We start from the raw sequence: 15,935 nt of genomic DNA, 5'->3' as shown, positions 1-15,935 counted from the left end.
TTCCTACTGTCGAGCGCACGAGTGCACGGGTCAGCTAGTTAAAAAATAATTGTGGTCCCTTGCCATTTACACTACTTTTTCTTTTCCTTTTCATATACACCAAGAAAACATCAAAGCCGAATCAGACTTTATGAAACGAATTCAAGAAGAAAAGGAAATTTTGGTACATCATCTTAAGAAGGAAATCGGTGATAAAACTGAACATTTTCAGGAATTACAAAAGGACTTCTTTGAAGTAAAAAAGCGGGTTGCATTGTCTGCCGTGCACAGTGAAACTGGCGAGAAATTAACTCCGGAGGTAAGTGTTTATAGTTTCGATAGAGATTTTGTGAAAAAGCAATTTCATGAGTTCTTTGGATGAGATTTGCTCGTAAATACTTCTTTCTAAGGAATTGCAATGACAGTGAAAGCTATGATAAAACTTTTTAAAAATTAAAAAAAAAATCTAATTTTTCACGAGATAAGTGCTCTTAAATAAACGCGTTCTTTTCTTTTTAATAACAAACTAAAAATGTAAAAAATATGTAACTCAAATAATCCTGGAATAGTACAAAACATGCCTCCCCATTTATTTAAACTGAGATCAAGCCCGTCAAAAATATAGTGTAAGTACAGATTTTTATTCGTTGCTCTTTTCCTATGAGATGTATTAAACCTGCACCCTTTGCTTCCTTTCCTGGAAATCTGAAGTAATTGGCCTGAGTGAGATGAATGCGTAAAAAACAACAAAACCTAAAGTAGTTTGCGAGGAAAAACACACATTTAAGACTTCACACCTTGACAAAGCCCAGCACACAATAGGAGTAAATCAATACTCGTGAAACCCAAATCAAAACAGTATTAACACTTGAATGTTGTACTTGTTATTATAAGATACTAACTGAATTTGTTTTTTTCATTGCAAGAGTTGAATCGCTGCTTATACGTTTTTATAAGTCATTCTCTGCTATTAAATATTAAGCATGATGATTGTTTCTAGTTATTTACCCTACAATTCAGTGGTGCCCCACCGGTGGTGCCCGTGGGTCATGTGTGGACCGTGAAGTTGATCCATGTGGCCCGTTGTTATGTTCAATATTACGAATCGAAAAATACGAGATCAGATTTTTAAAAAAACCGGAATTTGACTCTAACGTTGCTGTTAGTAATTAATCTGAGATGGTGCCTTGCCAATATGTTGGTGGGGGTATCTGAAGAAGGGTTTTAGTGTTCGCCTACACATTGGAGATCTGGGCTGCTTCAATACACCATAAATGAGCAAGAGGTGCACACGTCCGTTTCGCGAAGCATTATTAGTGAATTTCTCTCAAAAGACGGCAGCAAACCCTCTCACATTTTGAGGCAGCTTCATGCACAGTTTGTGGAAGAAACACTTTGCGCTCTCGAGTGTATGAGGGAGCTAAAAAAATTATGGCAGGAAGAGAAGCTGTAGAAAACGAACCTGATGAAAAGAGACCGCGTACAAGCATCACTGTCGACAGCATTATTGCCATTTGCGACATAGTTGAAGAAGGACAGCTAATGCATCAGGTCACCTTTTGGATGAAGCACAAGTTACATACCGCAACACGTGACGACGGAAATCGATACCTAACCTCATTCTTTTCCATACAAGGCCACATACTGCCGCTTTAAAGCGTAAAATCTTTGAAAAATTTCATCGAACTCCTCTAAATACCCCTCAGTACAATCCAGATTTATCGCCCAGTGACTACCACTTGTTCGGGCCACTCTAAAAATAGCTAGGACGACAACAATTTAATGATGATGCAAGTGTAGAGGAGTTCGTGCGAAACTAATGCTGCACATGTCCCCTATCACGACAGCATCAAAAGCTTGGCAATCTGATGAAGAAAATGTGTATCAGAGGAAGGATACTACTATGTAGAAAAAGGGTAGCTTATGCATTTTTTTTTTTTTTTGGTTGATACAACCAATTGTTTTTTAAAAGTTCCAATTTTTTATTTAGTCTGCCCTCGTATATTCTGGAACCATCCAAAACAACCGATCACCTTTATTCGGTACTAAAATGATGCAAGAATAACAATAATTCTTAGTTTGTAAATTTCTTTCCTTTTCCGTGTTTTCCAACGTCATTAAAATGCAATCTAATAATGCTATTTAAAAGTACATGGGTCATTCTTCAAAAAGTGTAACTTTTCTGTCACACGCCTTTTACAATAAGAACTTTAAGGAACAATTCATTTAACAATGCTTTTTAATTTCATTAAAAATATATCTATTCAAACCTGCCAACAATTTTTTATTGATAAATTTTATGTGTCTATATTTGGTTCACAACATGTGAATTCTCACCTCCGTGGCATGTCACACACCTTGCGTGACTGTTTATGTTGCTTAATAACTTGTTTAATTAAAAGTTTATACTTATTTATTTATTATTCATTTCACAAGTGTCTCAAATACTAATTGTTTAAGTACATATATTTTTTAATATTGTGTTTTTTAGTTCGTTTTAGTAGGATAATGAGTCATGTCACACAATAAATTCTTACCTCCGTTACCCAAACACAAAATGCCATTCCTCATTAACACGTGACAGTAATGACATCAAATTTTATTTTCCATGATACAAGGGAGCTCCCTTGTTTATTTTCAGCCATAAAGAAGTTGTGAGTTTTTTGTCGAAAAAACAAGAAGATAGATTTTGTTTTAAATACTAAGTGTGGTTATTGTGACTTCTCACCTCCGTGAACTTGATCTTCAAGGATGTAAATTAATGTACAAAAAGATGTGAACATGTTTTCATTTGCTTAACATGTGCAGATTGTTTTAACGAAGAAAAAAAAAATATTTCCCTGAAAAATGTTTCCATTAGGCCTACATTAATTCTTTTTGTCAACTTTTTAAAACGTATGAAAATTTTGAAATCACAAATACTTTCCAAAACTTTGATTGTGTAAGAGTAAGTTTGTGCATATTTTATTTAGTTTTATTATTAATATCTTGATTTGTTTTTTGAAAATATAAGTAAAATAGAAAAAAAATCATGTATTAAATGCTGTTTTAGCGTAAAATTTGACAAGCTCCCTAGTTTGAACAAAAAGTGAAAAATTCGAATTTTAAAAAGGCGTTGATGTCGATTTCTCGTCATAATTTAAATACTTGTATCTCACAGGAAGTGACGAATCTTCTAAGAAAGGAAAAAGACATTCAGAAGACATTGCAAGAGTTTCAACTACTATCCATCAGAAAAAAACACAGTTTAGATGAAGCTTTGGATGAGAAGACAAAATTAGTAAGCAGGTTATTTTTACTTTATTGATATAGCCATACAATCTATGAAGAAAATGATGTTTTTTCGCTGCTAGTTGAAACAGAGATAAAAGTGAAAAAACTTCCAATGCTAAAAAAATTACATTCGTTAAAGGTATAACATTAGCTACCATTTCTCTATTTCAAACTCCGCTCACAGTTTAATACTTTTATTGTATTTGTTGGTATAAAACAGATGATTAATAGTAATTATTCAAAATTAAGTCATAACTAAGTTGTACAGTGAGATGCATTCGCGGAGACAGAAGGAATTCAAAAAGACGGTCTTTATTATGATTGTTATTATTATTATTTTGAATAACTGCAAAAATGATGACTTCTTTTGCTTGTTTTCCTCTGATAGAGGTGCAAAAATCTTTTAAATGATGTCTTGCTTTCGAATTTTGATGAAATGTTAAGTTATGGGGTGCAAACAATTTGCGAAATAATGTATTTACCATACTAAAATAACCGTTTTTTAATCTGATTTCAATGCAACTGTGGTTCTGAATCCTACCCCAGTGAGTTAAGGTTATTAAAATTATATTTCCATGGAAATTTGAACCAGAATTTAGCTGAGGAAGGTTGATCATGCAGGAACTATACATTTTCTGGCCTCTGGGAGGATAGATCCCACGACCTTCGGATTATTAGCAGAACGTTCTTAATATTTGAGATAATGAACATTCATTGTCAGCCGCTAATTGTCAGCCGTTACTTTGAAAAACGGTCTGACGCTAATATTCTCGGCAGATGCCGAGATACTTTTGATGATAATAAAATCACATTAAAAATTTTCATCCGACATGTTTCCAAAGTAAGTACTAAGTAGTAAATTTTAGCAATTGTTTGAAACTGTGTAAAAAGACAAATAAATGGAAGTTTTTGTGCTGTTTAAGGATTTGCCAAATTTAGTTGGCGGATTTTATTTTGCTCATTGACAAAAGTTTTAAAGATTCTTTTAATGGCTATATTTTGCTTAGATCGTACAAGCTGAGAAACATTATTACTCCTACGTTGTCTTTGGTTTCCAAAATAGCGACAGTTGAAAAAATTGCCAAAGGTCTCAGCTATTGAAATGTTTCAGCAAAAAATCCGTTGAGATTTCTATTGCATTGGACGATAAGTAAGTGTCTAATCAAGGGAACTAAATAAAAAAAGGCCATTAAATGGCATTAAAGTTCCATTAAAATGGAAAATAATCACCAAAACCCATTTATTATTTGCCAATATCTTGGATAAAATATTACTTTAAGATTTTGAGAAAAGGCTTGAACAATCAGAAGAAAAGCAAAAATGATATACGCAGTTCTAGCTGTCACCAGCAAGTTGAGATGATACACTGAATACTGAATTGGGTTGATGAAAGCCTTCGAAAATGGAACTAAAAAGCTTACAACACGTTTTTTACTCAACTTCGAAACTTCGAATAGATACCATCTTCAGCAGAAATATTATCGCTTTCGATTTACATTGTGCAAGTATTTTTTCGCTCCCATATTAGGAATTTAAGTGAAAATTGCGTCTTAAATTGAAATAAAAAAAGAAATACTAATAGAATTCTTTTCGAACAGAAAGGAATGGCTTCGTCTGGATGCCCTGCATCCAACGGTACCAGTATGGACTTGGCATTGCCAGTCTGGAAGAGATAGGATTACAGACAGACAGAAGCACACAGAAATGAATAGTATAGACTAGCTGACCCGTGGGAAGCATTCGCCCTCAACAGACAGAATTTAAAAACCTGGTTTCCAAGAAGAAGGGGGGGGGGGGTGATGAGGGAAAACTGTGGTCATATTTGGATTCAGGTGGTCATTTTACATAGAAATCAGGAGGAATAAAATTAAAGCACTTTGAAGGTTTTTCTTTCTTTTCTTTTTTTTGCCTCACAGTGTTATTAATGCCAGCAATAAAAGTCTTAGTGTTTTTTAATATGGGTTTGTCAAATAATACGGTGTAAAGTTGGCCAATAATAAAATAATGTCCTCTTGGGTGTCTTTTTTGAAATTTGAAAATAAACTACATAGGGGAAAAGAGGGCACATGTGAACATTTGTTTGTTTTTTTTTTTTTTTTTTTCATTTCTTGATTTCTAAGAAAATATTTTCAGTTTCTCACAGAAAAAGAGCCCCCATGATTGAATAATCTTTTTTTTTCTGCCGTGAAATGTTTTCAGAATTTTAAAAAAATTATATCTATACTTCATGGAATTTTTAAAAAATGTCCTCAATTGTTCACATATGCCCCTATAGGGGGACAGATGTGAGCAAGCTTGGGGCACATGTGAACACGATTGAAAAATGAAGAACGAGCATCATATTTCAACTTAAAACTCGTTATAACGAAGCATATATGTATATACTAATTACATTAAAGACTTTGTAACTTATACTGTGTCAGTTTTAATTGTACAGTAGCTGTCATTCTGAAAATATTTTTTCCAAATTATAGAACTCTGTTAAACGTCAAATTTTAAAGTTTCATAGCATGTTCTAATCAATGACTAGACAAGAAAAATTCTTACTAAGACTAAACAATACAATATTGTATTATGTAAAGTATATTCTTGTCTAGTATATATTCTTGTAAAGTATATTCTTGTCTAGTGCTTTTAGGCTTCATACATAGTAGAATGATAAATTAAAAATTTTTTCTAAATTCAGTTTTTAGTTAAAGGAAAATATTTTGTCTTTATTTTCCTTGCAAAAAATATATACCACTACATTTTTAGCCAACTATTTTTAGCCAACTATTTGTATTTAACAAATTAAAAAAGAATAATAAAATAAATAATTAGTAATCATGTAATAATAATTAACAATAAATTTACAAACTGATTGTAGCAAAATAATAATTATAAATCTCTTCATCACTTTTAACACTTATAATAAGCCAACACCAATATTTATACTTGCGGAGTGGATATGGGAGCTGTTCACATGTGCCCCTACTTGTTGCGTTCACAAGTGCCCCGGCATCTACCTTTGGACTAATTTTCAAAAATAAAGAATTTTTAATTTAATTGCAAAATTTAAACATTGGCATTAATTTACGTGAATGTTCATATAACGGTTTGCAATAGCTAAATTTAGTTTATTAATTAGTTTAAAATATGTTTTTACACGAAGAAGACAGGGATAAAAGTACAATCAGCATCTGCTAATACAAAGAAGCTGTCACCACAAGAACATAAACTGGCTCCTTGCTCTGAAAGTTAGGTTAAAAAGTCGAGCTGGTATTGCTATTACTTAAGAATTTTTTAAGGTTTTTTGCGTTATCCTAGTAAAACATATTGCTATATATATATATATATATATATATATATATATATATATATATATATATATATTTAAAAAAAAACTGCATGTTTACGATTGAAATGTAAATGACTAAATGTTTGCCAACATTACCAAGAAATTTTTTTTTCAGTTCGGGTAAATGTTTAAGTTAAAAATCAAGTTTATATGAAGCATTGCTGAAAAGCTGGACACTTTTACTGGTTTTTAATTTATTATAGTTGATAATACGACATGGTTTTAAACAGGAATGTTTTGTGTGTTTTTAAAAGGGAGAAGGGTCGCTTGACTATGCAGAATATGAAATGATGTGCATAGAGACGGAGAATAACATCGAATCCATTCAACAAATAAAAGAGGTAAGATACAATACATTTATTTTCTATCCCAAAATTTATCTTAAAAAAAAAAAAAAAAAGTTGGGAAAGTTTCAGAAACCAGTAAATTTCTCTTTTCTATCTTTTCTTCTTCTTTTTTTCTTTTATTTTGCATATAAAAAACTCTACTATATTTGGAGCAAACTTAACTTGGTAGTGTCGAAGTGCTATTAGGATCAGCGCAGCCTTCACAATGCCGTCAAGTTAGATTTGTCTCAACTATAGGCATTAAATATAGTCACTGTTCGTTAGTTAGCTATTGGAAGATTGTTTTTATTAACTTTAGAATATTTAAATGTAAAAATCAGTAATTATTTAACATAAGTAAATAAACTTTTGAGATAAATCACAGAAACGTTTGAAAAAGTGCTTACAAAATTAAAGTGAAGAATATCTATAAAAACGTTATTATTATTTTTTTTTGAATAAGAAAATTTCTTTTAACATTAGAAGGACGGGAGAAGCCTGTATGTTGTCCCTCTTTTTTCTTTCTTTCTTCTTTTTTTCTTTTTAACAAATCGAATAATAACTAACTGAAAGTAATGGAGCTTTCTGTCTTTTCATAATATGACCCTAATGCTCACTTAATCATTTAGTCATCAGCCTTATAGCAGCGTAAATATTGAACCTCATAGCTAGACAGACGGGAGGGACCACAATGGCCCCTAAGGTATTTTACAGTAAAAACAGAAAAATTCTTCCTTTCTTCTACTCATTGTAGCATTAAAAAATGATAACTCCATTTCACCTTTACATTTTTCTTTTTACAGCTGGCCTGAACTCTACAACTACATGCTACCGTGTTTCCGTGAAAATAAGACCGGGTCTTACAATTATTTTTGTTGCAAAAGATATGCTAGGGTTTACTTTCAAAGGATTAGTTTTTTTATGCACAATAATTAACATTTGTTCATGCTGAAAAAACACATTTATTTGAGTTCAAAAGAAGTATATTTATTCGTGTTCAAACGAAACAAATTCATTCAAATTTAAGAAATATATTTATTTAAGTTCGACGCATTTACTCCTTTTTAGTAATCGTTCTGAAATGAACAAATTCATTTATACAATCATACCTTCAAGAAAAGTGGATCCAGAGGGATCTTGATCTCCCATTAAGACTAAGAAAAACAGCTTAAAGTTGCGTGTTCGACCTTCAGATTGAGAAATTACTGGGGGAGAGCCACCAATGAGCTCTAATTGTACTCGAGTACTACACTCATCCCCCCTCTTGTGTCACAAGGTGTTTCTTTTCAAATACGATCTCAACTAGGGCTTATTTTATGAATCGGGTTTATACTAGACGTAACCAGAAAAATCATGCTGTGTTTCATTTATTGATTAGGTCTTATTTTCGAGGAAACACTGTATAAACACTACCAACTGCCCACCAACCAAAAGTTTGTTATTGCCAGGTTAAAGAGAAACTAACTATACGTTTTGGCGTGCAAAGCTGACGTCACTTAACTTTATTATGCACTAGTAATAAGTTATTATTTAATCATAAGAGAAGATGAGTCGGGCATGTAGACTTGTCCAAGAAGAAATTTTCAAAGAATTCACTCAAAAAATCGCAAGGGCCGACACTGCCCCATTAGTCTTTTTACATATGGAAATTTTTAGTCTTTCAAGGCAAAAATTTCCATGGACCAATCAAACTTTTTCTTGGAACGGTATCGATTTGAATCGATGTTTTGTACAACGTTGTTTAACTCTACTTTATCCTAACGGTACACTAAACTTCTGTAGCTTCTATATTTCTATACTCAAAAAATATTTCTTTGACTCAGTTCTATTAGTATAGTTTTCTATAAATATATAATATTAATAATTCAAAGAAAGTTTATGCGTGCTTTTAGGAAAGTTCTTTATTCTTTTACTGTGTACTATGTTTTATGCAAAATGTCCGTTTTTCAGCTATAACTTTTCAAACTTTGTTCTGTAACTCAACTTCTGTACTCAAAAGTGTTTCTTTAGCTCAATTCAATGAAAGTTGAGTGTGGCAATATAGTGTTAATTACTAATGGGCTATTTATGTTTCTTTATACAACCTAAAGAATGTTCATGTTTTTTAGGAAATAGAGGACATTCGAAGAAAATCATCGAATGCCATCAACATCTTAAGTCACTTAACTCAAAAGTTATACGTGGAACAAAGTGAAAAAGTTAGAGCAGAGGCAAAAGAAAAAGCTCTAAAAGATGACCTTAATAGCGTAAGTATATAGCTATTATTTAGTTACAGGAAAGACTTGTTTTAACTTTGTTTTATTATTTTTCTTAAAATTATTCCGGCAAAGAAAATTTATTCTTGAGCAGGGAAGAACGGAGCTAGTTGTTAGACGGGGTAAGTTGTTACATTCGAATATCAATTAAATACGGCAGAGAGACTCTCTGTTCTCAAGCGAAATGACAGCTTTCACCGGTCACCAAGGCAGCTTTCACCAGTTTCTTCTCCGGCCCAAGAAGGGCTTGTAATAGCAAAGATTTTGTACATGAAAACATCAATTTCGTCTTCGTAGTAATTTTTCTGATTAGTTCCTATTTTTTTTTTACGTGTTACCAATCCCCTCGCATTATCTCAATACCTTCTGTACCATACACAATTTAAGTAAGTGATAACTCAATTAAATGTTCTGTACAATTTGACAGCACCATTTTTATATAATAAAACATAAAATGACTCCATATGGGGCAAAATGTTGCTGTTAGGCCAGGGCTAGTTGTTACCGCGTAACAGATTTTGAAAATAAAGATTTTCCAAAGCTAGTGAAAGAAAAGGGATCTACAAGCGGAAGCGTATGGCGAATGCTATTTTAGTGTATTCAACAGCAAAAAATGCTTTCATATAGAAATTGAGGAAGTGGCATACATCGAAGAGAAAACTCACTTACTAAAAATAAAAAAATAGTTTAAAAAACTAAAAAAACACGCTTTCGTAGCAAAATGAACTAAAAAGAGAAAAATAATCTTTGGACGATAGTAGTTGACCAATCACTTAATTTTAATGTAATACAAAAAAGCGTGGAGTGCTGTCTATTTACATTTTTGTTTGGAAAACAAATGGAAGAAATTCAAGACAACTGATAAGAAGCCCCCCACGCTTTTTACTTCCTTTTAAAAAAAGGGAGTATTGTATTCGCGAAAAAATTTTCACTCAAAAATCGGCCTTAATTTCCATTTTGCTCACCCCCAAATGAATGTTGAGTTTTTTTTTTTCAACCCGACCACATGTGGATAAGTGCCTAGGAACGTACAGACACCCGAAATATCCATTTTGACGATCCCCAAGTTAATTACAACGAGTTTTCTCGTGACATCTGTATGTACGTATGTATGTGCGTATGTGTGTATGAGTGTATGTATGTCGCATAACTCAAGAACGGAATGTCCTAGAAACTTGAAATTTGGTAAGTAGACTTCTAGCGGGGTCTAGTTGTGCACCTTGCTTTTTGGTTGCATTCGTATGCTCCAAAAGGGGTCTTTTGTCCCTTTTTGGGGGGAAATCATCGATTATTTTGATGTAAACTCAAGTGGTGTTACAATTTGGCGGACACTTGGCGATATATCGCCAGTCTTTTGGTCGCCAACTTGGCGACAAATTTGGCTTTTTTTTTATAATCTGGTTTCAATTTGGCCACAGTTGGTGATATTTAGCGAGTAAACTATTGAATCATATTAAAACTGCCAATAATGAGAAAATGATATTAAATTGGAGTAAAAGGAAGTCATGTGATGCACACATCAGCTCGTTTTAATTAAATATTATTTTTTATGCAAGAAACTTTTTCTGTGTCTTATTGGATGTATTTTAAACCCAATTTTAAGGAAATATTACCACATTTTATAAAATTTCCATGCTCGGCCTGAAATGGGTTAATAAGTTAAGTACCTTAAAAGTTAAATTATATTCCAAAACTAAAATCATCTAGCAATTAAAAAAAGAAGAAAAGAGTGCAAGGAATAGCCAATCCGAAATAAATTGTGAATTGAAATAAATAAATAAATATAAAGGGGGAGGTTAGAAAGGAAGTGAAAAAAATAGGCGCTTTATTCACGTTCTAAAAAGTAAGCGACAATCTTTAATATGAGAAGTGAATTGCGAAAATATTTTACCAAGCAATTTCAGTGGACATTGAACGTACAGATGTTGCTTTTTTTTGCAATGACACTATGTTAGCGGGGAAACAACTTTTACAGAACTCATTTGGTTTTATGAAGTTGCATGCAAGTATAGGCAAATTTTTAACATTTATTCAAAATGGAAAGTTTGGATGGCAACCAGGGGCGGACTGGGCCACCCCCCCCCCTTTTTTTTTGCACTTTTTTTTTCCAAGGTTGGCACTCTCTCGAGGGACCCAGTCCGTCCCTGATGGCAACTTCATAGGGGTGGCAAATGAAGCCCACAAAAACTTGTACCGATGCTTCGAGATATTTTTCGTTCTTTCAATTTTTGAAAAATATTTTTCTGCTTCAATATTTCGATACAAAATGCTGAGCAGTCATTAAAGGAATGAACGCATTAAAATGTCAGGTGCAAGGTTGGGACTTCTAAAGTTCTTGCTGGTTTAGCATTAAAATAAAGACACAAAAATTTTAAAAAGGCATAAAATGAGGGACCAATTTTAGAACTGAAAGAAGAATTGTTATTATGAAGTAAAATCAATATTGAAGCCAGAATTTCAAATAAGGGATTCAATATCATATAAGTTCGTAGTCATGCAAGCAAATGCAATTTTTTTCTCATATAAGTATATCCCCTTTTTGGGGGCAATAATTATTTACCTTTTTATCTAACGAGAAGACATAGAATTAAGCGCTCTGTTAAAAAAAGACCTATATTCAAAGTCTAATGATGGATGGATAGCATTTGTAGATTGTCCAATATGGGCTCATTAACACTTGTGCTGTAGTGAATAGTGACAATGACAAAACAATTCTTATTTACGAAACAGTGCACAAGATTGAAGTGTTATGCTTATTTCCATGGATCCATTTAAGTGTAACGTAACAAAATATTCAACTTCTCAACTAAAACTAGGGAGCTCCACACGCTGTCCGCTTCACTCGTCAACCCCTTCACCACCAGCTGTGGCTCAATGCCTGCTGCGATGGGTGACAATTGTTGATTTTAATGCTTTTATCCCTGGATGTCCTGTACTCAACACTATCAGTATTGACCTGGAAGACAATGGCAATCTGGAGGACATATGGATACGGACACACTGTTATGCAGACGCGTACAGGTTTTAATAGCACAGGTAAATTTAAGATACCGTAAACGCGAACTATTTTGGCACACATTTTAGAACTTTTTTCATATTTTCTTAATAATTTAGTAACTATTCATATTCCCAAGCTGTGGAAACCTTTTTTTACACATATAGAGTTCTCTTAATTTATTTTTGAATACTGATCGCTTTGTTTCAAAGTATTATTTCCATGTATCCAATAAATATTTTTTATGTATATGAGTGTAGTACTACTTATAAATTTAGCGTTCAATTTTCAATGCTTTTATTTTCAGTACCTTCTGTTTCATACTTAATTTTTTTTCTGCTTATTCCATTCCTCCCCACATTCCACTATATGTCAAGGGTAAATTTCCTTCACAAACATTGGGTGGGCTTGAATTGCGTCTGCGGAATGAAAATGTAAGATATTTTGGAAAAAGTAATGATATAATTAAAAAAAAAAACATGGTTAAAAACAAAGATTACTTAAAATATTATCAATGGGAGAAAAAACCCCAAGTGTTTCATGCCTCAAAAATTATATAGGTAAGGAATTGGAGCAGCTATAGTTGCCTAAGTCTAATTATTACAAAAGTTCATACAGCTCTTTGCTTATATGTTAAATGCAATTAATTCAAAATGTTATCTTGGGAGAATAAATTATTTATCAGTTTTTAAGGATTAAAATATGAATGGTATCTGTATGGAAGAAGAGTGATTTAGATTTATTCTGTTGCATTAGTAATTACATTTTTAATTTTTTGTACATGTCTAGCAAAATAATTCATAAATATATATATATATATATATTTACAGAACCGAAAGTTGAGAAAAAGTATTTCACGAGGCTTAAATTTTCGCGATAACGACGGGTTCGGGAAAATATCGAAAATTGGAGCCTCTTTAAAATAAGTGCATTTACAGTGTACCATTTTGCAGCGAAAACAGGTGTTGTTTTCTTTGCATTGACACTGCGCTTGTCCAAAAACAACTTTTACAGAATCCATTCGTGTAGCTTTGGAAACAAAATTGGTCTCCAAGCCAGAGGCATAAAGGGGAGGAAGAGAAGGAAGAGGGGGGGGGGGGAGCGAGAAGGAGAAGTGGTATCATTACCTTTATTGGGTACCTGGTTTTAAAAATAAAATATGTTTACGAATGCGGGGTTTTTTTTATATTGTTTTTATTTTAAGGAAATGATTAACCCAGTGGCTCTTGAACTTTTCCGACTCAAGGCACCCTTTGAAGAATTAGAACTTTCTCACGGCACCCTAGTCCATCTTTATTTTTTGAAAGGAATGCGTAAGGGTGCCAAATAAGGCTACCCTATTGTTTCAGAAGCTAATATCTCGTTCCCTTATGATTGAATTGCTGCGGCTTTTCCATATTCATCAAATGACTCATAAAACCTAAGAAAAAATAAATAAAACCAAGTTAAAATTTCAGTTTCAAATATGTTTTTCAGCAGTTTTAGCAAATAAAAGCGATTTGGCCTTATTAGGAACAAAGGCCCTAATGAAGAAAACTCTTGGCAAATATTACTTCACGCAGAATGGAAGACAAAAATGCCGAATAGGAATACCAAAAACGAATTGAAAGAGTCTTTAAAACAATATACTATGTATAAAACCACATTTCATAACAAACATTACAAAAAAATCATGTTTACGTCCCTGAAAAATGATTAATCGTCACATTCGGGGCAACTGATAATTCGTTACTTTATACTTCCTTTTACAAAAAAGGAAGTATTGTATTCGCAAAAACATTTTCACTCAAAAATCGGCTTTAATTTCCATTTTGTTCACCCCCGAATGAATGTTGAGTTTATTTTTCAACCCGACCACACGTGGATATATACCTAGGAACGTTCAGACACCCGAAATATCCATTTTGACGATCCCCGAGTTAATTACAACAAGTTTTCTCGTGACGTCTGTATGTATGTGTGTATGGGTGTATGTGTATGTATATCGCATAATTCAAGAATGGAATGTCCTAGAAAGTCGAAATTTGGTACTTAGACCCCTAGTGGGGTCTAGTTGTGCACCTTCCTCTTTGGTCGCATTCGGATGCTCCAAAGGGGGTCTTTTGCCCCTTTTTGGGGGGAAATCATTGTTAATTTCGATGTAAACTCAAGTGGTGTTATAATTTGGCGGACACTTGGCGATATATCGCCAGTCTTTTGGTCGCCAACTTGGTGAAAAATTTGGCGATTTTTATTTATTTATATATATTTTTTAATTTGGTTTCAATTTGACCACTGTTGGTGACATTTAGAGAGTAAACTATTGAATCACATTAAAATTGCCAATAATGGGAAAATGACATTAAATTGGAGTAAAAGGAAGTCATGTGATGCACACATCAGCTCGTTTGTATTACATTAAAATTAAGTGATTGGTCAACTACTATCATTCACAGATTTTTTTAAACTTTTTAGTTCATTTTGCTACGAAAGCGTGTTTTTTTAGTTTTTTAAACTATTATTTTATTTTTCTGTTTTTTAGTCTTATGTTGAAAACTTATCAGGCTACGAAATTATTTATAAAACGAGTGCGAGGTAATATCTTAAAGTTAAGACAAGGACACCCCGATGGGAAGCTACTGTGAGTCATCGATGTATGTTTGCGGAAATCATATTTATATTACTTTGAAATTTTGAGATGCATTTGAATAAAAGTTTTGTTCAACAATGGTCTGATCAGCAATGAATTTCCAATTGAAGGCTCACCTAAATTTTGGCATGAAATTAGTTAAAAACAATCATATTTATGTTCTAATTACCTTGGAACATTGGAACAAATTTTGTCTGATGCAGAAAATTAATGGTTTTTGTAGATATTTTTAAATAATTTTTGCGAGCATTTTTTAATGTATTTTTAAAAATATTTCCTTTTTCACATTGTTGGATTTATGTCAAAATATTGATTAAAATTGCAGGAAACTAACAATTAAAAGAGTTAATTAATTAATTTGATTATAGAATATTGCATTGCCATCGGGTCTGAGGTCGCGTGCGAAATTTCAAAAGAATCCGATCGCAGGAAGTGGGCGAAATTTGAGCTGCAAGATTCCGTTACATCATACATACATACATACATACATGCAGGTGAAGCTAATAAAAGCGTGTTAAAAAGAAAAAACGAAAAAACTTCCCAAGACACAGAAACCAAGTTATCGACAGTTAATGAAAATTACTAAATAATAACAGATGTATGTACACAAAATATATGGAAATATATTAGACTTGTTTTTGTTGATTCAAATAGGTAATGTAACAATTTACTCAGTGTATGTACATCAACACACTCCGTTGTGGCATTTTGGGGTAAGTTGTTACAAACTAGATGACTGTCGTACGCAACTTTTCATAGAGTTAAAGTTGTGAAATTCTTTTTTTTTTTTAAATACATTTCGAATCTTCATCTTCGATAGTTATAGTGAACTTTGTGCTATGTTTCATAAAAATGCTCACAGTAGTTGTTTCTGGGAAAATTGTTATACAATTTTGTGGCAACTAGCCCTGGTATCCCCTACAAATAATGCGATAATATTTTTGAGGATAAGCGATTGTACCTCTTTGGCAAGCATACTCGAAAAAAAAAAAAAAAAAAAAAAAAAAAGAAAAGAAGAAGAAGAAGAAAATTTGAATTTTCGGCACCTTGAATTCAAATTATGTTTTTCGCAATCACGAGCGTGTATGTGTATGTAGGTAGGCGTGTGTGTATATACGAGTGCGTTTGTGTGTATGTACAT

General features: G+C 32.7%; 1 protein-coding gene across 1 annotated transcript in view; it reads left to right on the top strand.

Moving 5' to 3' along the window:
* The first annotated feature begins 130 nt into the window (after positions 1-130).
* The window catches only part of LOC129223209 (uncharacterized), a 31,054-nt gene continuing 15,249 nt past the window's right edge, over positions 131-15,935 (top strand). Inside the window, exons 1-4 of the mRNA XM_054857775.1 lie at positions 131-298; positions 3,140-3,259; positions 6,844-6,930; positions 9,024-9,161. Of these exons, the coding sequence (XP_054713750.1) occupies positions 131-298; positions 3,140-3,259; positions 6,844-6,930; positions 9,024-9,161 (513 nt within the window). The remainder of the gene's footprint in view (positions 299-3,139; positions 3,260-6,843; positions 6,931-9,023; positions 9,162-15,935) is intronic.

The sequence above is a fragment of the Uloborus diversus genome, chromosome 5 (genome assembly GCF_026930045.1).
Source record: "Uloborus diversus isolate 005 chromosome 5, Udiv.v.3.1, whole genome shotgun sequence".
Taxonomy (NCBI): Eukaryota; Metazoa; Arthropoda; class Arachnida; order Araneae; family Uloboridae; genus Uloborus; species Uloborus diversus.
This window is presented reverse-complemented; position numbering and strand designations above follow the sequence as displayed.